This window comes from Numenius arquata, chromosome 1, assembly GCF_964106895.1.
Source record: "Numenius arquata chromosome 1, bNumArq3.hap1.1, whole genome shotgun sequence".
NCBI classification, from domain to species: Eukaryota; Metazoa; Chordata; class Aves; order Charadriiformes; family Scolopacidae; genus Numenius; species Numenius arquata.
The window spans coordinates 38,508,391-38,530,619 of NC_133576.1; the positions used below are offsets into that span (position 1 = coordinate 38,508,391).

The 22,229-nt window shown below is 41.2% G+C and overlaps 1 protein-coding gene across 1 annotated transcript in view; it reads right to left on the reverse strand.

Annotated features, from left to right (window-relative positions):
* GRIK1 (glutamate ionotropic receptor kainate type subunit 1) overlaps positions 1–22,229 on the reverse strand; it is a 171,869-nt gene that overhangs the window by 6,257 nt on the left and 143,383 nt on the right. The window contains exons 13-16 of the mRNA XM_074155328.1: positions 18,072–18,190; positions 13,662–13,879; positions 9,028–9,253; positions 4,352–4,602 (exon numbers count right to left, since the gene is read on the reverse strand). Of these exons, the coding sequence (XP_074011429.1) occupies positions 4,352–4,602; positions 9,028–9,253; positions 13,662–13,879; positions 18,072–18,190 (814 nt within the window). The remainder of the gene's footprint in view (positions 1–4,351; positions 4,603–9,027; positions 9,254–13,661; positions 13,880–18,071; positions 18,191–22,229) is intronic.

A 22,229-nucleotide genomic window follows, 5' to 3' on the forward strand; every position in this document is an offset into this window, starting at 1 on the left:
TGATGGAGGTAAACACATTAGGAATTTTCCTTCTCCTCTGAGAGATGAGTGAAGCTGAATTTAATTAGTTTTAAGTCTCTTCTACTGGGAAACTGCAAACAAAAGTGCTTTCTTAAATCGAGGATACAGAAGATCTAACTCAGGTCTTTGTTGGTAAGAAGGCTCATTTTACGAAGAACCAAAGCTTTCAAGGCCCTATCCAAACAAGTTAAAATGCCATTTTGAGCAAGGCAATTTCTTGCAGCGTCTGGAGCTGAGCATAAACACTCACGTACACAGATGAGCACTGCCAGAGAATTGGTATAGCCTAGCTATGAGAAGTACATCTTTGTCACAAAAAATTACCTAAGCCTACTGCCAACATAAATAATGCTGACCAAAAAATTGTAACATGAACAGAAGGAAAACACAGGTCACTGTATGCTCTGGCTTTTCTCAGGAGCCAGGTATGAGAGCAACAATTCAAGAGGAGAGCAGAGCTTTGCCGCAGCAATTTGGTGATTGAGTGCGGAGGCATCCACTCAAAGAAGTTTTCTAATTGCAGTAGAGTCCAGAAATGGCCCCTCAATAAAACAGATCATTAACTCATTTGATGAGGAGGAACTGCAGTGGGCAAGAAAACATAAAGTAGGTGTGAGGGGTGGGAAATGAATTGGTGAAACTGGTGGTAAGCTGGGATATAAGGTAATACAGATAAAAGGTAATCAGGTCTTGAAAACATGGTTGTTTGCCACGGTTCATGACATCCTACGAGCTGGCATTTCTGTACATTTTGTGTACCTCAAATTGTTGTCATATGTTTTTGGTGGCAACAACAGATCCAGTCCATTGTTTTCTTCCCTGTCAGTCCCCAGACTAGCTGAGGACTAGAGGAAATCAAACTGTTATCCTTCCAGGGTATAAAAAGCATTCAGTACCAACCTCCTACACAAAAGTTTCCTTCTGTGTTTCAATATGCAAAGCAATGCCAAGGCTTTACTGTTTGATATACATTGATACCCTGATTTTGCCATAAAGGAGTTTGCTATGTTACAAAGCCTTACAATAGTAAACATCACGAATTGCTCAAGGCAAGTCAACAGAGTTATTCAGTGAAAGGTATATACTGGGGGTGCCTGAAGCTGCTTTTGTTGAATATGTTCTTAAATGTTAATGGTTACATGGCATAAAATTTAACTGATAGATATGATTTTTTGCTAGGATAGTTACTTGGAGGGCTTGCCTAATGAATTTTAAATGGATGAATTAAAATTCATTAAATATTGACACTGGGAATAAGATATGCCAGCTAAAAATCTCTGGCTGCTTATAATAGGGGTTCAGAAAGTTAATGGAGCCCTGCAGGTTATTTTCTAAGGTTTATAAAGAGCTGTCTGACCCACTTGCTGAATGCTTTGGCAGACACCAAGCAAAATATTTCTCCATGCTTTTATTGAGACTGCCATTGGTTTACTCAGGTTTGGTAGGAGATGAAAAGAAGTTAAATAATTTTTCTTACCTGAAAAAGATGAGTTACCCCATGAAATGACAAGATGACAATTGTACATAGAGACTGTGATAATTCTTAAAATCTACTACAGCCTATTGCACTCACTTTTTGTTCTAGGTGTAATTATTTTCTGTGATATGCATTTAAACTGCCCAGATTTCCAGGACTTTGGCAATTTGCGCTAGATAAGCTTATCTCCTGCTGGAGCAAGAGGCACTTTGAAGTCATTAACTATGCATTGGTGAGTACAACCTTTGCCATTATGTGCACCGTTTAAGTTTAATGCTTTCCATCGGACACACCTTTTTTCTTTCCTGACTATACAGTGTGAATTGAGGGCTGTGTTCGAATCCCTCCCTCCTCTCGGATTAACTTGCCACAGTCTAACTCCGTAGATAAGGTGGTGCCAGAGGTGGAGTTGGACGGATGGGTTTGCTTACATTGTAGTCCATAAAAGAAACAAAAGGCCTTGCATGCAAGAAAAGAAAAATGGAGAAAATAAATAAATGAAAGAAGTAAAATTAAAAACGAACATGAGAATGAGCTTCAAAAGCTATTTAAATCAAAAGAGATTCTATTCATGGAAACAGAAAAGTCATAGATTGCATTCGACTCATGCTTTGGATTAGCTTAGTGATGATATACACTGTATAGCATTTTCTGTCTAAGCTTCTTATTTCACCAGAATAAATAAAACAAACTGAGAAATCAGAAGGTAACACTGGAATCACTGGTATTCTACTTTCTGTAAAATTACCTCTGGGAAAGAAGTATCGTATTGCCACATTAACTCACTTAAAGATTTTAATTATTAAGAGAGTGCCTATAATAAGGAACACCTTGCTGTGAACCAGTAGTACAGTTTCAGAAATGGTATACGTATATATGTACCCCTGAATATGATGTTATTCACCCAACATATTTCTAAGCAAATTAACACTCCCTCATGATGTAAAGCTTCGGATCTACTTTATTTATGACTTAAGGAATGCATTGCCTTTCCCAGACTCCTGAAGAGTTTCCAGGATATTCTGCACCATGTTAGCATTTATATTAAGCATTTTAATTAGCTGCCAACTCTTTTCCAAAACATATTTGAATGAAAGATCTCCTGAGACATGAATGAAACAAAGATATTGATACATTCCTTATGTATTTTGTGCTAAAATTGTTCTACAGGGCTAAAGTACTAATCAGAAAGCTGCAATATGTGCAAAATAAATACGTTCATCCTTTATCTCTGACTTATTCCAAAAAAGAGATGCTTTGATTAATATGGCCTGCAAAATTGCTCCACGTGAACTGTGTCTGTTCATAGACAGTGCCATTGCCTTTAATGAGATCTTGCTCAGACACATGTTGAGATGTCTGCACAGTCAGGAGCTGCCCTCATCTGCAGGATACTGTGAGGACCAAGTCCACTGACATTGGCATTAGGTGTCATGGACCCAAAATAACACTAATTGCCATTTGGAAAATGAAGACACATGGTAGGATTCAGCTCACTTCCTTGCAGCTGTCTGAACAGCAGGTGTGTAGCGTTAGCTTGCAGTGATTCCTTACCAGCAGCAAGGAGATACAGGTGATTTATCCTGTCCAAAATCAGATGTTGTCCTTGTGAGGACCTCAGCCCTGGCTGCTTATTTTTACTCAGGTGTCAATGCCTCTCATTGACACTGGCACCCAGCAGCACTGCTGTGGGCAGTGTAAACTGCACCTCTGAGACCGAGTTCAAAATGTTCTCCTTCTCCTCCCACTCATCCCTGCTGCCTTCATTAAGTTTCTTTTTCTCAACAGTTATTTTTGGCATTTATGTCATCAGCCTTGCAGGATTACACCTTGGGTGAAGAGGATGAATCGCCCATGGAAAAGCTCTTGCCTTTTCTACCTAAAAGTGCAAAGTGAGCTTAAACAACTCACTTCGAAGTAGATGCCTTCTGTCTAGAAACCTGAAGTTAGGTGATATGAACCCACCTCTTGGTGATTGCATCAGGGGCTACCAATCCTGCAGTGCAATGTGACCCTTGTCCCTGTGGTAAGTCCTGTTGAAGTGAAGAGGATCAGGGCAGCTACAGCAGTTGAGCCAAACAGGGCCACGTCAGGGTCTAGGTGATGGCCAGAACCAAACCAGCACCAGGGAGGGCAGCCGGAGTAAGAGGGTTAGCAGAAAACTTCAAGAATAGACTCTGAATTGCTGCTCATGCCTTGTTTCTTTCACAGTGGCTGGTGGCCCGGTAAATGGGTGTTTACACTCTATTTTAATGATTGATTCTATCTCACAAACTGCTGTAATACTCAAGGCATGATTTACACACAGCATTTCCTTTGTTTTCCCTCTGCCCTTTTAAATTGCTCATTACACTTCAGTGGAGCTATAACCAGAATTTCTTTGGCTCCATAATCTTACTTTACTGTGGCATCCATCACCTTTCAGTAGGTTTGCCTGCTTTGAAGTGAAGAAAATGCTTTCTAGAGTAAGAGAAAAATTACCCCTGGGGATTTGGAGGTACATTCCTGTTGTTATTCAAAGGGCTGATGCTAATGCCATATAAAAAAAATCCAGTTGTGTTTTATTCCTTTCCAACATAAATTATACTTGAAGTCTTAAAGATCAAGCAGAAACTGTTTGAGAAATTAATTGCTCTTGTTCTGCACTGCCATACTAAACAGCACTAATTGGACTGTGGGTGAGGTACTTCCCCGTTCTTTTTAATAAATTATTTGTCTTTAGTGCCAGAAACGCATGGTGAGAGTTCAGCAATACAAAATCTGCACTCCAGCAAAGAGACTTATAATGCAGTCACCTCCACCCACAAACCTCAGCCTCCCAGAACATAAGCAAGCTGGAAATGGATGACTCACCTGCTCAATATCGCTGTTTTTCCTTGATTTATATATAAATTCACCAATGGCTACAAACACCGAAAGAACAAGCCCTGCAGCAAGCACTATGAAGATGCCCCCGATATTCTCCACCCCGAGAGCACTGGCTTCTTTGCTGTCCTCCTCAGGGCAGCCATTGCCTCGCCACCACTTTTCCTTCATCATGTGCAGCTTTCCCTCCTCCTGCAGCTGGAGGATGGCGATGGTGATCTTGTCTCTGTAAGGAGACCCTGCAAGGTGAGAGAGCAAGACCCATCAGTGCTGGCTGCAGGGAAATGAAGGCGGGGAGGGAGCAAGCTGTTGCTATCTGAAGCAAAAGTGCTCCCTTATCGCAAGATTGATTATTCCAGTTAGAAAGTCTTGGTTTCTCTTTGGCTGGAAAGGGGAAGAGGACTGGCTATCTGCTGGTGTTTGCCCTGGGGACTGGAAAGCAGAAGACTCCTTTGGTGTGGTTACTTGTTTGAGAATTCATTATAATTTCTAGGGTCTCCTACTGAGGTTTATTTAAGCCTTGGCAGTGGGTTTTCTTGCCAAGTAATTCCTTCATATCATGCTTGAATATTGCTTTGAGCATCCTTTGAGACTTTCTGCTTTGCATCTCTTATATTTACTTCAACATCTGTTTATTTTTCCTACTGCATGTAAAATGAGTAGCTGTCTAAGAAAAGCCCAGTCAGATACATTCTCTTCTCATTTATATCTGCATAAGCCCACAACCCCACTTCAGCTACCTCACAGCTTATAAGAAAACAGGGCGGCGGAGTCTTTTTTTTCCATGACTTGCAACAACGTTGGCACTGCAAGCTGAAAATAGCAACTATTTCATGCTTTTTATTTGCAGGCCAACAGCTTGCTAAATGATGTGTCCTCAGGCTCAGCAGAATTAATGGGCCTGTACAGTATCTGGCAAATAGCGGGGTCATGTTGGGCAGTTCAGTCTGTTTAAGTTTGCCTCTCACGTGCTCTGCTCTGGCTCTCCATCTTCCAAAAAATCTCTGCCACCTGCAAGTCCCTTCAGCCAACTTGTGCTCTTGCAGAAGCACAAGTCTGTAGCCCTAAAGGGGGACGAGGGAGAGGCTTCCCCTTTGCCCTCCTTCTGGAGCAGCACCTAGTTAAAGGAAGTTGCTACCAATTATCTTTTCCCATGTTGCCAGAAGCTGAAGTTCTTAAAAATAATAGCAGCAATCCTGTTAATAATTATAATAGACAAGTGGAAGTTGGGCTTGGCATTGCGAGAGACACTTTCCTTTATGGGGCAAGGTTTTTATGACAGCAAGCAAGAGAGGGTTACAAGAAAGGCTGTTTGTCTCTAAAAGCATATATGTGCCTCCAAATCATGCCACGCTGGACTTCCTACAGTTGGAAGCATTTAGTGTCTGGGCTGAAATATAGTGTCGCCTGTCCCTTGTCCATGTAGTTAACTACCATCCATCCTTTCCTCTCCTTTAGCACATTAATCAGACCGTTTTCTTAAGCTGCAGTTTCACCAAAAGTCACATTCTGCTGTGAATTAAAGCAGCTGCAATTCTCAATCAGATCAAGGTAAACAAACTCTTAAGGCAGAACATGTGCCAGAATTTCAGTGATAGGGTGGTACACGTGGACACGGACCCTTAAGAAAAATCTCACTAGGCACCACTTCTGTGTCTCTATGCATCTAAAAAGCCTTGGAAATTTCGCCTCACAGCTTCAGTCTTCTTTCTTATATTGCCATGCAGGAAATTATTAAAAATAATTGCACCATGAATACAAGTCCCCCTCTCTGCTTTCCATTTCCTTTAGCCCGCAGCATTGTCTGAGGAGAATCAGTGTGAAAATCATTGCGGTTCTTCATTTGTTGCGCCAACACTCAGCTATTTTTCAGTGTATCTTACTGCCAGCACTAGGACATGCTGTGACCACAGATGCCAAGAGACATGTGTCAGATTATACAAAGTCCATCTGGGAAGCCAGTAATCAGCAGCCACTGCTTGAGGTAGCCAGCTTTGAAAGGAAAATACGCCTGCTGTAAGAATAGATGATTTCTATGCATGCTATTAAAGAACCAAAAATAAGCACAACAGACAACAAAACAGAAACACCTTCAAAATTATCTTCACACAGAGAAGATTCAGAGAACTGAATTATTACCACTGAAAACAGCAGTGCCTCTCAAAAGAAAGAGCAGAATTGTTTCTACCTTAGGAGAGGTTTGTTACCCTGATAGCTGGAGTCTGTTAGATTGTAGAACTCATCTATTTTCCCTTGTCTGAAAGGACATAGCTGTTAGGTAAAAAGTGAAGCAGCCTGAGTCACAACACAGGATTTGTGGGGATGTTCATTCTTTCTTGTGATGTTTATGTTGCCAGCAGGATTATCACAATTCATCTTGAGGGTAACAGGTACATCTATATTTCTATGCGTGCTTTTAAAGTTTGTCAAGTGTGCCTGGAGTGTTGGATTGGTGATGTTTTATTGGTGAGCACTAAAACCGCACACAAATCCATCTCAACGCCTCTTTGAATATTCAGCATACCATTTATGGCCTCTGAGCTATTAACGACCTACCTCTCAGGCCAAGAAATGCATCTATCTACTTTCTTAGCAGTCTCTCAAGTAACTGGTAATAGCTTTAGTGTTAGAATTACAAGCATCAGCACTGGCAGTGATACTGGAATTAATACCTGTCCTGACATCCATAATAATGTTGCTTTCTTCAGCCAGATTCCTCCCCGAGTGACATTTTGCATAGGTTTTGCTTAGAGGTGCCTTTGTTACAGCAGTACTTCCAGAGTGCATTAAGTTCACTAGCAACCATTGCTGCAGATTTTTCATTACTAATGGGCTTTGACCAGAATCTGATGCAAGCCTTCCTCTCCGTGACACATCGTTTCCATAATAAACATAACTGGAGATGTTTCTCGATACACCTAAATCCCCTTTATCCTAACCCAGCACAAAGAAGCAGGAAGGCAGACTTTGCAGGTTTTTGCTTGCAGATGCTCTGATGAAATAGTACATTTCCTGGATTCGTAGAAATTTCAAAAATTCTCCCTCCTTTTCCTTTGGGAGCTAAATAGTGATGATATTCCAGCTCTTTCACTGGATATTTTGGAGTGCAAGGCGTACTTTTGCTGCTGCAAACCCTAGTCATGTGGTTGTGCATTCTCCTAAAAGAACGAATGCAGACCAGTTAAGATTTGCTGAAACTTTTGTGTTAAGTCACAGACAAGTCTTCTTTTTTTTTTTTCTATGCAGCTTCTGTAAGCAATAGTCCTGAATGCTATGAGAGCCTTTGGGGTCCGTCTGAATAGTGGAAGGATCTCCATGACTTATTTTGTTTATGAAATCAATCGTTCCAGAATCTAAGATGCCTGATGGCACTGAGTTATTCCACAGTGCTTGGAGATATCTATTCCCCTGAATTTTGCTGGTTTTCCTTAAGAAAAAAATAAAGGCACATTTATCATACAAGAAACATCTTATAAATATATTTCACAGCTGTATTTCCAATGGATGCACTGTCTCTGAGGATTGCCATCTGTTCCAATTATTCCTTCATTGTTCTTGGTTTAAAGTGTGGCAGCTGTGTAACTGCAATGAAACTGTTGCTGTACATTCGTCTTTATTCAGGATTTTAGCTTTTGTATCATTTTCCTCAGGGTGAGAAGGCTGTTCTCACATAACCAGTGGAAAAATATACTTAAAATGTTATTTATATGACAATCTGTCTGAGGTATTCAGCAGCATAAAGAATCACAGTTCAAAGTGCAGTGGTGTTTCTCCCATATTTATGTCTCGTCTACAAAGAAACCAATGGACCAGATACTTCACCTGTTATATCTATGTAAACTGATGTTGTCTTGAATAATTCCCCTGAAGACAATAAAACTGCATAGCTGTTAACTGAACATGGCATGGCAAATGCATGTATGAGCAGTAGGGAGAAGTATATTATACTGGAAAAAGATCTGGCTGCCCAGATTATTCACAAGATAATTATGTGCCGATTATTCACAAGAATACAGCACAAAAACCTGACACTATTTATAATTCTCTACAACTAGAAAATCTTGAAAAGGACACCAGATATGCTAAAAAAGGTCTACTGGAAAGAGTTCACAGAGATTGTGAGTCTTAAGACTCTGCTTAGCTCAAAACACTGAAATCCCTGATGCAGATGCAGAACCTTGCCAATTGCTTCTTGTTGTTCTTATGTGCTGCTCTGAGGTTATGAAATAGATCAGAAATTCATCTCCTTTCATGCAGCTGTCTTTGGGATGCATGCATTGGATATAACATTTATCCTGACTGCTTCTACTTTCCCAGAGACACTACCTGATTTCTCAAACTAAACTGAATTTCAGTAGAGCAGCTTGCACCTTGAGCAGCACGAAGGATACCCAGTTTGCTACGAATGGGATGCTCCAGAAGGAAAAGCAGGTCCCTCAACCTCATTCTGCAGATACAGCCTGCACTGCTATATTCCCTCTTGCTTGCAGAGACTGCTTGCAGATGAGCAGGGCAAGAGTAGGTGTTTTGCCTAAAAGGAGGCTCCTAGAGTCTGTTTTGCTGAGAAAAGTTTCTAAAAGATTAGAACATGATTCAAATGGCCATCTAAAGTTCTGAAGGGTGCCGGGTGTGCTCCACAACACCTGTGCTGGAAAGCATCTTACCAATAGGGGTTCCCACGCCGTAGCCTTTCGAATCAATGAGCCCCCCGATCTGGGTGAGATTGCAGTTTCTCTGAGTGACATACTCTATGCTGGTTGACTCCATCAGCAGAGCATAGTCTGTTGTGAGCACACGCTGGATTCCCTCGTCATTGTTCTTCACCAGTGCTGTCTGCTGCCTGCTGCTCATGAACGCCCACATCTTCTCATATGTTGATATTTTGGATTTCTAAGGAGGGAAAATTGCGGCACAGAATCAAACCAGCACCCAAGTTACACTTGTAAAATATTCCTCAGCCTTTTGTGGCTTTTGGATTAAATATCAAGGTAGACTTACGGACAGCTGGTCCATTAGAAACTGTCAATAGAAAGGATTTTGTCTCAAGATGGAAAAGCCAACCATTGCTAACTACTTTGTGCTGCAGCCTAGTACGAGCCAGACACATACAAACCAACTTTTTAGTGTAAATATGAGTTAAAGTCCTCCACACAGTCATGTTTCCTCAGTTCTGGGCGGTATATTCTCACTTCCTTCATAGGCCCTATCTCCATTTTTTAGCCATCATAGCTGATTTTAGGCTCACTGTGTGGAGACCAGATGTGCTTATTAAACACCAGTGTTCGGAAGATTCCTGTGAGAAGTTGATTTTCCGGTTCTTTGAGCTTTAAATGTTAATATGCTTAACCTGTAAATTCAACACCTGTGAATGTCACTTAAATTCTATCTAAGTTTGGTGAGCTGCAGGATACCACTAAACTTTGAAGATGGTTAAGTGGCTCTTTACTAGTAGAAACAATTTTTACTGCTGAGCTGGGAATATACTTTGAAACTGATGATAATTTTATGTAGTAGATTAAGTCTGATATTGAATTTACTGGAAGGATATATTCCTTATTCAGAGAAGTTTGAAATAAAGATCTTAGCTTCTTGACTTGCCAACTCCTTTTTTTTTTTTTTTTCAGGATAGATCATATGCCAAATTCTGGCCTTTGAATTCTCATTGACTTCAGTGGAAATATGTCTGCACATCAGAAGGTAGGAGCTGGCATGAGATTAAGATCTATTATCACAGAGGGGCAAGAAAGCAATGGAAGATTTATAGACCTGTTGAAAATAGAGCAGGACAGCAGTCTGGAGAAATATGTGTGTGTCACTATTTGTGGATGTGAAACATCTTGCCCTCAGTTGGACTTTTCCCAAATTTGGATATGCACACAGATGGTGAATCCTGCCTGAGATCCTGCTGGCTCGCCTGCCTAGGACTCCATCCCTTTGCTGGAGAACTCCTTAAGTGTCCAGGCCCTGTTTTCTGTGTATTTTCATCTGGTATGGCCAGACCTGGGATCTGTGTACAGGGAGGAGGCTGATTCTGAGGTTCCTTCCAAGTCAGAACTTCATTTTTTTCCCCAAAATAATTTGAATTCCTTTTGTTTTCCTTCTCCCCACTACCTGGCTAGAAGGCATAGTCACTGCAAAAACTTTCTCGAAAATCTTGCCTCTTTAGAAATAGTTCTTCTACAGACACTATTACAACAGGTATACTAGTGTAAGGCATTTTGGAAAACCACAACTGTTAGTACATGTGTTATAAACAAGAATAAATAAAACGTGATGCAAGTTTGAATAAACGCAAATAGAGTTTTCAGAAAAGCAGTGGAATTACCTTGCTTTTCTTGTATGGTTCCCAACCTGCATCCCATCCATTACGTACACTGTGTAATGACATCTTTCAGGGGCTTCCTGCTGCTACTTTAAGCACAAAGTCCTAAACCAAAGCTCTTCAGAGTTTGCTTCATGCCAGGATCTTTTTCTGCACTTGATGTCTTCAGAAATCCTTTTGCCATGTGTATCTCTTATAGTCCTGAAAACCAGACTCATCTGGTCTTTGCATCTTGTGTCCTACACGACAGGCACTCTCTTGTTCCTCTCTCTTCCACAGTGAGGAATGCCCAGAGTGTCATGGTTTTGCTTTAAAAAAATGTTAGTCTGAAAGAGTCTGCTGTTTCTCTTGGCATTTCTTGGTTTAAGTACTGAGCGTAGCCCTTAGATAAATCAATTCTTGCAACACGGGAAGTACTTGAAATAATGACCCTTCCTTAGTGCAACCCAGCCCTGTGCTAACCTCCTGCAGCATATTTTTGCTGCTGTTGCACCTGGTCGCGCTGATTCCTCCTTTCCCTTTCCTTGTGCCCATCACATCAGCACTCCAAGGTGGCAGGACTGTCTCTGCAGCACAGGCTGCCCATCATGAAAAGCACCTTTCACCCCAGCTAAGCTCCTCCAGCCCTCAAATCGCAGGGGCGTTGCTGTCAAAGGGTACCCCTGGGTGTTTGGGTGCTCCCAGAGTCCGTCATGGCATGGGGCAGCCTGGGGGAATCTGACCAGGCTAGGTCAGGACTTCACAGCTCCCCAGAAAGAGTCAGAGTTATTTCAGGTGTCTTCTCTAGAATCATTATGGCAAAGGTGTTTTTTCTTAAACTATATGGTAATGCACATGCAGCACCAGAACGGGAGTAACCGCTGCCCATAAACCCTTACTTCTGCCTTCTCCTAATTCCCAGGTCTCTCACTGGGGGTGTGTGTGTGTACTTACTTAGCTCAAGAAGTATATGCAGTATTTCACAGTCCAAGGGAAGCAAAGTCAAGCCCTCACAGAGCACACAGTCTTCCTTTTGCATACCTAAGTACCTGTCGTCTTTATTGTATGGAGACCTACTCCGCAATTGGTTTTTTTAAGTTTTGGACAGTGTAAAGAAATCCTAATCTTGTGAGGATCTTGAAGGGCTTCTGTAATAAAAATAATAACACCTTTTATATAACCCCGTATGTGTCTCACTGGTTAACAAGTGTGACAAATTGTATTTTTCATCTATCTTTCACTATGTCACCGTCAGTCTGCCAGAGAATCCATCTCCATTCTTTATTAAAGCTAGTCTCCTTTCACTTGTGTTTGTGTACATGTGTATTTCAGGCACAAGTAAGCTAGCATGTATAGCATAGAAATATTTAACCACTTTGAAACTTTTTTTTAAAGGCTTACATTCTTTTAAGCCTAGAAATTTTAACTTCAGGAATTAATGGTGCAAAATAATCAGTGTAAAGCTGGAAACAGCTCCAGAAGTTTTTTCTGAATTTATGCTGAAATTAAGAAGTTATTTCCTCTGAAAAACCATGGAAGCAACAGGTTTTGAAGACTGCTCTCTGACACTGAATGTGACTTCAGAATAGCAATGACAGTGACTGGGCAGTGAAGAGCTCTCAGACCAAGGGAGTTTCCCACGTCCTTAAGAAAGTGGCACAGGCTGCTTCCTACTGCCTTATATTCCCAGTGAGAGTCCAGGACTTGCCTTACGCAATTTCCAGGATTACCTCCAGATGGGTTTCCCACCATATCTTAGTGGAAATGTCAGCTCATCATTTCAAGAACTGACTGTAATGAGACTCTGAAGAATGCTGTGGTTTGTGCATTTTTTTTCAGCATGGAAGCATTTCTATTCAGCCACAGGAGAGCCATTACAAAGGCAGTTCACTCTTGACGGTTCCATCAGGGATAGCCTACCATCGGATCTATTACATGATTGAAACATCCTTGATGAACATTATTCATTTTGAGAGATGACCCAAGTACTTTAGCCACAATCCTTTTTGTCTGCGTGTGGAAGCACTTTGCCTCATGTGGAAGCAGAAGGGTTCGTGGCTAAAGCTCAGGCTGGAGCAGCAGGGGCTTGGGCTCTTAGCACCGGGGGCTGAAGATGCTCACTCCTGCACACACAGGTGTGGCACAAGTATTACTTTGCCCCACATGCTGCTTCCCCATGGTGCCTCATCCTCTTCAAAGGCATATTTGACTATCTATAAGCACCATTCCTAGATGCTACAGTGAAAAGTGTAATACCAGTTCATTCAGTGCTTTGCTTCCCTGCTGACACTGCCGACGAAGCTGCTAATTAATTTTAATTGTCACAGGATTTTTGTGCGTATATGTTATATTTATAGCTTGTTGGCTTTTACGTTGACATTTTATGAGATTAACCCATTTTGTATGTAATTAATACTAATAGTGGGGGAAAAAAAAAAGAAAAAAAAATGAAAAAATGCTGTTATCTACAAAGCAATTAGCCACAGACAATGATCTTTTACTTACAGGTCTGTTCATGTGTGTATGTGGCCTGTATATTAATACTCTGTGTAATATTTGCCATGGACCACTTAAAAAAAAGGGACAAACAGCCTTGCATTTTGACTGCCTGCAGTATTTTTCTGGTGCAAACATGACCTTCAGAAGTGATCTTAGCCAAGTGGCTGTAAAAAGCTGAGATCCTGCCCTGAGAAACAACCCGGAGCAGACTGTCCCCACATCCATGCCCTGGTTGCCTTCAGATTTTCCCACCAAAGTCATGAGTTTGCCCCCCCCAGCAGTATAGCATCACACTGTTTCTCTATATGTCTTGGGGGAAAATCTTCTTTTACATTAATATTGCTGAAGAATCCTCTATAGATTTGGGCAAATCCTCTATAGATTGGGCACTAATTCTTCCAAGTGCTGTGATTCTGCCTCACCATTTATTGCTGGAGGGCCATGAGTCAGTCCAACCGTAAAGAGCTGGACAATGCCAACAATGCTGGACAATCTTACCTTGAAGAAGGTCATTGTGGATCCATCTCTAACAGCCCCGTACTCTATCTTGGTTTGCTTTGCCAAATCATCTGCTGAGTCAATGGGGGATTCCATCCTCTCCACGGTCAGGAAGGCAGCCAGGTTCGCAGTATAGGATGAGATTATGATTAAGGTGAAAAACCACCATATTCCTCCAACTATTCTGGTAGAAAGAGCTTTGGGCATCAGCTCTGATCCTGTTACAATATCATCAAAACAATCATATTAAAATGATGCTGAAAGACGTCTTTCCTGATACCACAGACTGTTTTTAGGCACAGAATGCTTTTATGAGCTGTAGCATGATAAAATGATTTAAACAATAATCTCACAGATGCACAGCTAACATTTATAATGGTAACACACTGTGAAGGGGATGTATGCCATGATACATGACAAATGGAATTATCCTTGGGTCTAAGCCCCATTACATCTCTGAGCTAATGCTCATTGTGATATTAACCTCTTACATCCCCAGCAAGCTATACTAGTATTTTTGTCCATTTCCTGAATCCTTTTTTGCCAGTATACTGTAATCAATTTTTTAATTAGAGATCTTTAGCAGAATGCTATTCTGCTTACAAGGTACCTGGCAGAAATTCCTTACAAGAGAAACCTGCCCTGTGCATCCTATCGACATACCTAAGCAGAAACAGGGCGATCAATACGGTTCCAGTGAACTCATCGACCTGTATGAACCTGAGCTCAGAACCCAGAACACGTCTTATTACAAACATGTGGTTTGAAAATTCAGCGGGTGAATGGATGTACCCTTGGGATCTACAGGGCAGTGCAAAGTTTTGGACAGTGTATTTAACACTCATTCTTGCTGAAAAGGTTTTAGCAGATCTGTCTGCATGTCACACCAACAAATATGAAAGTGATCTGTCATTGTCAGAAAACCCCAGAGAACAGCACAGGTGGGTGTTAAGTACACAGAAATGGCTTCTAATCAGCTCAGACAAACTGTATTTAAGCCCCACAGGTACTTGCATTTCTAAGCATCCTGATGCAAGTTTTGTGCTGTTTTTTTCTAGAGGTGTCCCCACTGAACTTATCTCATTATGTGAGATTCAAGGATCTGGTTCAGCAAAGCACTTAGACAGCTACTTGAATGCTTTTGACTTCAAAGTTAAGCCTTTGCATAATTATTTTGTTGATGAAGGATAGACTTAAGAAAGTACTTAAGTGCCTGTGAATGGGGATCTCAGCATGTAAAGCTTTTCATGTGACAAACATATTTCTATTACTTGAAAAATGTGTTGCCATATTATCTCTCCCCAGCTATTTAATGATTTCTGTAAGAAATTTAAACACGTTACAGAGAATATTTTCAGACTTTGCAAAAACTCTAAATGTGACTTTTGGGGGAAAGACCAAAAGGGTAAAAACTTTCCAAACAATCAGCAAACAGATTTAACTTAGCTTTGTAAACACATAGACATATCTCTTAAAGGTCAAAGCTAAGCATAGCCCAAGGGTTTGAGTAGGTTGACAGAATTGCCAAACTGTGAGAGCAGATGCTCTGCCTGTGCAGCCCTGTGCAGCCCTGGTGCTGCACGGATTTCAAATTAAGCCAGTGGTCTAAAAGCAGAAACTCTCATTTGAAATTTCCGGGTCCAAATGTACCTGTTTCAAGAGTGTAGCTCTATCTGGGTTTATGTTTGCGGTCTGTTGTATTTTCTTGCTTTTCAGATTAGATTTTTTTTTCAATACAATGAAATCTTTTCCGTTGTTGTATTGTTGCTCTCAGGAAAAGTGTGTGTTTATTTCTAAGCTGGGGTTCACCTCCAAAAGTTGGCTTCTAGGAGTGCTGATTCAGGTCATCCTGAAGGCTTGGTTTTCTTAAGCTTAGGCAGCTATAAAAATATAATTTCTACACTTGGACTCCGATGCAATACCTGGCTCTGACACGCACATCCCAGTAATGCATAATAGCCAGATACCTTGCAGATATCTTAACAAGCAAACATGAAATCTGCCAGCGCAGCCTTCCGGCGGCACAAGAGGGTAGGCGGAGAAACCCTGTGTGCTCAATTTGTGGGGTGAGATGCCAAACCTCCTGTGACTTCCTCTAGCAAAAAGTTGTTCGTGAAAAAGCAGCAGAATACATTCAGTTCAATTAAGCTCAAGACGCCAGAGTCTATTAATTATGCAGTGAGCTACGGTTTTGCTTTTGTGAGGTGCTGAGCACACTCTGCTCCCAGCTGAATCAAGTGAGCCCAGCATCTCTTTTGATCACTCCCATGATTATTTCAACATTCACCTTTTCGAGGGCCGTGATTCCAGCGAAAAGCATTAAGATATGCTCCAAGCTCACAGACCTTGCCCTAAGCCCTCTGCTTCATGGGATAGTCCTGGTCTGACCCATCGCTTGGCTGAACTGGGGCTCTGACAGACAGTTTGCCTTTCTGAGAGTGACAGTTTATCTGAATGGATTGGATGAAATGCGCCCTGTTTGGATGCTTTTAGAGTATGCATAACACATCTGAGACTTTCAGGGGAAAAACAGGGGACGTAACGTCTAAATAAAAATGTTGCTAGCAAGACTCGGGGTCAGAGACAATACTTGCTGAAGTCTCTCTAGTGCCTTTTTATGGCAGACATGACAGCCAATCCTGATCCAGACTTTGCTCACGCTCTGTAGAAAAGAGAAAGTCTGATCATCACATTTTAAAATTTAATAACAAGTGGCTTCCAATCAAGCATAACAAGCAGCTGCTGCCAACAAGAAAGAGCGTAACGGTAGATGCAGAGTTTCACAACCATTCACATCATGTTCAAACTCTTCACGTTAACGATGATGCACTTACAATCACACGCACCACAAGTTTGTACATTGGAAACATTTGTGTTGCCTTACAAATGTTTTTTCTGTCTTTCTTTCTTTCTTTCTTTCTCTCTTTCTCTCTCTCTCTCTTTCTTTCTTTCTTTTGTTTTATTTTTAATCTTCTTGAAAGACAAGCAGAGTCTGGTTGGGGCTGACTGTCATGTACCCAAGGTAGTGGTAACGAGCAGACACTGCATCCCACAGTTTGCTGTGGATGATGGTAAACTCCAAAAAAGGCAGTACATGGAAACACAGAATCCTGGGGCACTTTCACACACGGGGCAATCACAGTTATATACACACACCTGCCTGATACTGTAAAACCTCAGCCTGTGTTTTACTGATAAATTCAAATGAAAACAAAACAAAAAAGCAAAACAGAACGGCTCTTCCTTCATCCAACCTCCTTCAAAATAATTTCTATGAGGAACCTCTATATCCTGTCAATACATTAGTGCACCAATAAAAGCAAGTGTATCTTAGGTATAATACAAAATTTATTCTCAAGCATATCTCGGAAAAAATCCTCTTAATTTTTTTTTATTTTTTTTTTACTGCTACTCATGTCTATTAAAGAGGGAAGAATAAACTGTACCTGGATGAATGCAGAGATGGTTTTATATTCCTTACTTAAAAGTTTAGGAATTTAATACCAAGGCACTGCTGGGCTTTCCTCTGAATTGCCTTTTTGGTTGTCGTGGGGTGGGGTTTTTTTGGTTCAGCTTTGATTCAACTTGAAATGTTTGTCAGAAAATGTTTTCATTCTTTTCAGTGGACCCCAGTTTTGGTGAATAGTGATATAACTGGAAACCTTAGAACATACAAGCCATAAACAAATGTGCTTAGTACACATATCTGTTTGACTTCCCATATGGAGTAAGCTTCACTGCCCTTCCTTGTCAATTGAGTAAAATGTCAGCTGTTTCCAAAATCATCAGCAACAGGGACTTGTGACAGGGTTAAGTTAATGCTTCTAGGGTTGGATGCATTTACAGAAGGATGGGACTCATACCTGCAGAAAAGCCATAAAAAAAAAGGTTTGGTTTTCGTTTTGGTTTCAGTTTTAAACAGTGTTTGACAAATGCCAACAAACTTAAAAACCTTTCTGAAGAAAGAGCATCTTTCTTTGGCAGTTAAAACAGTTTTTCTAGGGTAGCTAAGTCTGTTTCTGCTTCCACTGGGATGGAGCCCAACATTTTCCTGTTGCCAAACCTCTTATACCAATAAACTCAACTTCAGCATGAAGCACTTCATATCTCTCCTGCGATTATTTTATATATCAGCTCCAGAAACTCCCATTTGACCCTGTCTGCTTCCCTTTCTCTCAGATGCTTCCGCTCCTTCCTCCTGCTGCAGCCCTATCCTGGGTTTCACAGGATCCCCTCTTCTGCCTGCTCCCGGTTGCAGTGGCGCATCATTTTCTTCCTTTCTTCTATTGCTTAGTTTCTGCGATCAGGTTTTACAGTATATGCTGTATTTACAGAGGGTGGAGTTTACCAGCACAGAAGCCCTTGAGCAGACTGTGGGACGTGTGCGATAACGAAGTGTAACCGGTGTACCTTGCTGCATGAGAGCTCCAACTCCAAACCAGAAACTATTTAGTAAAGTAAAATTGTTTTCCACCACATCTGAGTCTGGGTTGCACGGGTGGGGGTTATACCATTCATATGGTGTAAACCTGTGGCAGTTAACAGAAACAATCTGTAAACATCAAATAGAGTACACACAGCGGCAGCAAACCTGCTGAACAACGCACAAAGTGAGGAGGTTAATGAAGGAAAGGAGAAAAAGAAAACCTCAGACGAAAGGCTGTCCATGGGACGTCTCGCAGCTGCCTATTGTAAGCTGTGGAGGAGCGCTGCAATGCCAGGAGCTGTTTGCACAGTCCCAGATCTAGCACAGGGCTACACCTTACTCCTCCCATGCTTGGCTTAGAGGCTGCTGCAACGCCTCGTGGCTTTCCTTCCTGCACTGCCAACAGACAGACAGACATTTGCAGGGGAGGAGTGACAACTGGAAGCCACATAGCTGCTCCTTGGTAAAACGATTAGAAAATAATGAAGGAGTAGCAGCCCTCTAAAGGCAACCATCGTTAGTTGTCTGTAGTTGAGGTGCTGGATGCTGACTGTGCTCTCCCTGTGTGAGGCTGACGCGGCCGTGGAAAAAAAAAAGGCTGCTGGTCATTTGAAGGCGTTCGGGAGCAATTGCAGTGCCTGAAAGCCGTAGGGCCACTTTGTCGGCATTGTGGGGACAGAATTATGCAGAGGATTGCCTTTAATAGAAGAACTCTGCTCTATTCCCCGCACATCATCCTGCAACCACAAGCCGTGGCCCTCCTGCTCTGCACGACGCTTGGCAGAGCTACATTAAGGACCGATTCTCCCCAAGGTACCTTGCCTGCTGTTGCTTCCCACTGCTGTGTGGCTTGCTGCACGCTTTCTCATGAAGTTTATGAATATAGCTTTAATTGACAATGTCATGCCAATACATTTTAATTACTGTTTCAACAATATAATTAAGCATTGAATTTATGCACGGTTGCAAGCAGAGTGCCTTGCTTAGCTGAAGTAATGAACTCTGATAGTAATGAACCCACTAAGTGAAACAGTATGTAGCTTAGGATGCCATTAGCTGCACAGTATTACCGTTACTAGTACGATAGTATTAAAAATCGTAACAAAAGATGCAGTTTTCAGATCCAAGATGCAACAGTTCTGCATACACCAGATAAAAGAAAAGCAATCATCAAGTTATGTGTTTCAAATTTGTGCTAGAATAATGAAAGGAACTGTTGTGTAGCAACAAAATTGGTCCCAACTCAGCTTGTGCACGTGGGGAAATACATCCTTAACAGGTGACCCAGAATTAAGACTTGTAGGTTACCTGAGCTGCCAACTGCCATAGAAGTGAAGAGGTCCCATGCTGAGCATTCACCCACAGGGTCCTAGAGTGTTAATACGGGACCATAAGAAGCTGTACAAATAACTCTGCCCGACCTGACTGGGAAGCCCAAAGCTGAGATGTTGTATCGTTTCAGACAACAACTATATTCAGTGAGTTTGGACACAAATGTCTCCATCACCAAAAGAACAAAACAACAGTTGCTTGAAAGTGGCAATGAAGTTCTGGCAGCAAAACTCTTTCTTCCAGACTGGAAAGATTCTTATAGCTCTGGGTATATATTTTAATGTGGTACTAGGGTACATATTTTTTTTTCACTTTGAAACAAAGCTGATTTTCTTCTTGTGTTTCTATTGCTGTGCTGAGCTCTAGGAAGAGGCTGGCTTACAATTTTACTCTTTCACTGCTCAGGCCGCCTGCTCTCCTGGTCAATTTTCCCCTGGTTTTCTCCCTCTTTGGATCTTCAGCAGTAGCTACGCTGAAGTTTCTGATAAAGACGAAATGCTCAAGGTCACTTAAGCACCTTCTTATATAGGCTCTCTGTGATAGTATTCACCACTGGTGGTTACCTCAGCTACCTGGCTCTACCATCAACATCAACAGCACAGCTGATATGACATTAGCAGTAAAGGGAAATTTTGGCAGAAAATGCCTTTTTCATTCACTGGCAGCATACTTAGGAAAAGAGCTTTGTCAGTCTGCAACACTTCACAGTGATAAAAACTTCAGTGTTTGAGTTTAAAAATTAATATAACAATGACAGGGCTACATAAGGCTCAAACACAAATGAGAAATTATTCAGCTGCCAAAAAGCCTGAAGAAATAACTGGAATATTATCCCGGTCTACAAAAACTATTCCCAAGTATTTGTCTTCCATGAACTGATGTCAAATAATATTAACCATTTAATTTACTACGGCAGTGTTAAAAGGTGGATGTTTCCTGAGGTTCTTAAAACCAATCTAATCAATATTTGCTCAACACTTGGCAAATCTTGACATACTTGGAGAATTGAACAGGTTTAGACATAGACTGTAAGAATTGCTTGGCTTCTTGTAATAAATTAAAATTTATAAAGTCTAAAATAAATTAAGATGATATGTGAACACAGTTTTGTGTACTTCGGCCTATACAGTCACAATCTAATTAGGCACTGGTTTTAGGCATCAGTTCAAAAAAACCATCTATCAGAAAAAATGTAAACATTCAGAGAATTATGTTAACTATTTTGCTGAACTAGTAGGTTCTTCTCCTCTTTTCCTAAAATAGGTGGGTTATGAGAATGGCATGCAAACTCGATATATTTAAGTTGTTAGAAGTCAGGCTTCGTGCTGTGTATTATGAATGTGTGTGGGTCTATACCTTCAATGACCTGTAGGCCTTTTAGATAATTTTAGCCGCATTTGACAAATAGGTAGAGGCCTTACAGGTTATTACGCTGCTGCAAGTGTTGTAAAACATTGCAGTAGTAGCCCCACTAGGAGAGAAGCTGCAGGATGAGCTCACAACTTGTTACGTATTAGTTAATCCGCATGGGAAAGATCACCTATAAATCCTTCAGCTGCAGGGAAAGCAAACAAACAGACAAACAAACTTCAACTGGCAATCACAATCCACCACGAGACACAAATCTGTAGGGAAATCAGGCTTCATTAGTCACACTGCTCCTGGAACTATTGTTTTTTAGACAGATTCAAGAAACAAAACATAACACTGTTGCACAGGGCAAACCTATGGATTTTCCCAAAGGCTACACTGTGATTTGGAGCAATGTTTAACAGCCAAGAGAGAAAAGCAAACAGGTTTCACAGCGGATGATTTGTGAGCACCGTGCATTTCCTTTTGGTTTTCTCCTGGCCACGCATCTGCATGTAGGCAGCTCTGCGAGCAGACAGACGACCCTGATGCTTATTTATTCTTGCAAACTCAATGTTGTTATTTTAAAACATAAAAGTGCCGAGGATAACTCAGGCTTTGTATTCCCTTCTGCTTGTTCTGAGGTAGAGAGGACTGTAGGATGTTTTTAGCCTTGGCATACAACCACAGAAAAGTCAATCTGTCACAGTCGAGCAGACTTAATATTAGTCATGAATGAGATCATGATTTGCGTACAGTAAGAGTTCTTATTTATGGTACAGTGAGCCACTGCAAGAGCTTGTGGGAAGCAATGACTAATCGTATACAGTCCCATAGCTGCCAGGGATGGATGAACTCTTCCTTTTACCTAGGGCCAACACTAATAAGTTAACCCATGACCTTTCCTCCTCTAATTCCCTCCTCCTTTTTCACAGTTTCAGCAATTTAAAGGAAAAAGCAAATCCCACAAATTTCTGGACTTTTGTACTGGTATAGAAAGATGCAAACAAGCAAAGCATTCTCATAGGTTGTCCATCTGGAACAAGGTTTGTTCAGTGGACCACGGAGAAATGTACGTTCGAGGCCAGTCACTCTCAGCAGAACAGCTCTGGCAAATACAGGTTTTGCAGGGCTGTGTCTTTTGATTAAAAGAAAACAGTAAATTGGAGGAAAAGCAGCAAGAGCTTCATTTGACCTGGCTCACACAGAAGTAGAAGACAGGCACAATGTGCTATATTATTAGAATTAAAAATTCAGACTACAATTAATTTATGACTTTTGAATGAGGTATGTGTATGTATACATTGGAATATATACATTACTGCTTACTTCTTAAAGTTGAATGCCATCATTTGCAATAAAAACTGCAGCATTTCTGTTACTTTTGCTGTGATGTGAACATAGAGGCTTCTGATGATTCATCACTTCAGTTCTTATATTTCATAGTATAAATGTTTTCT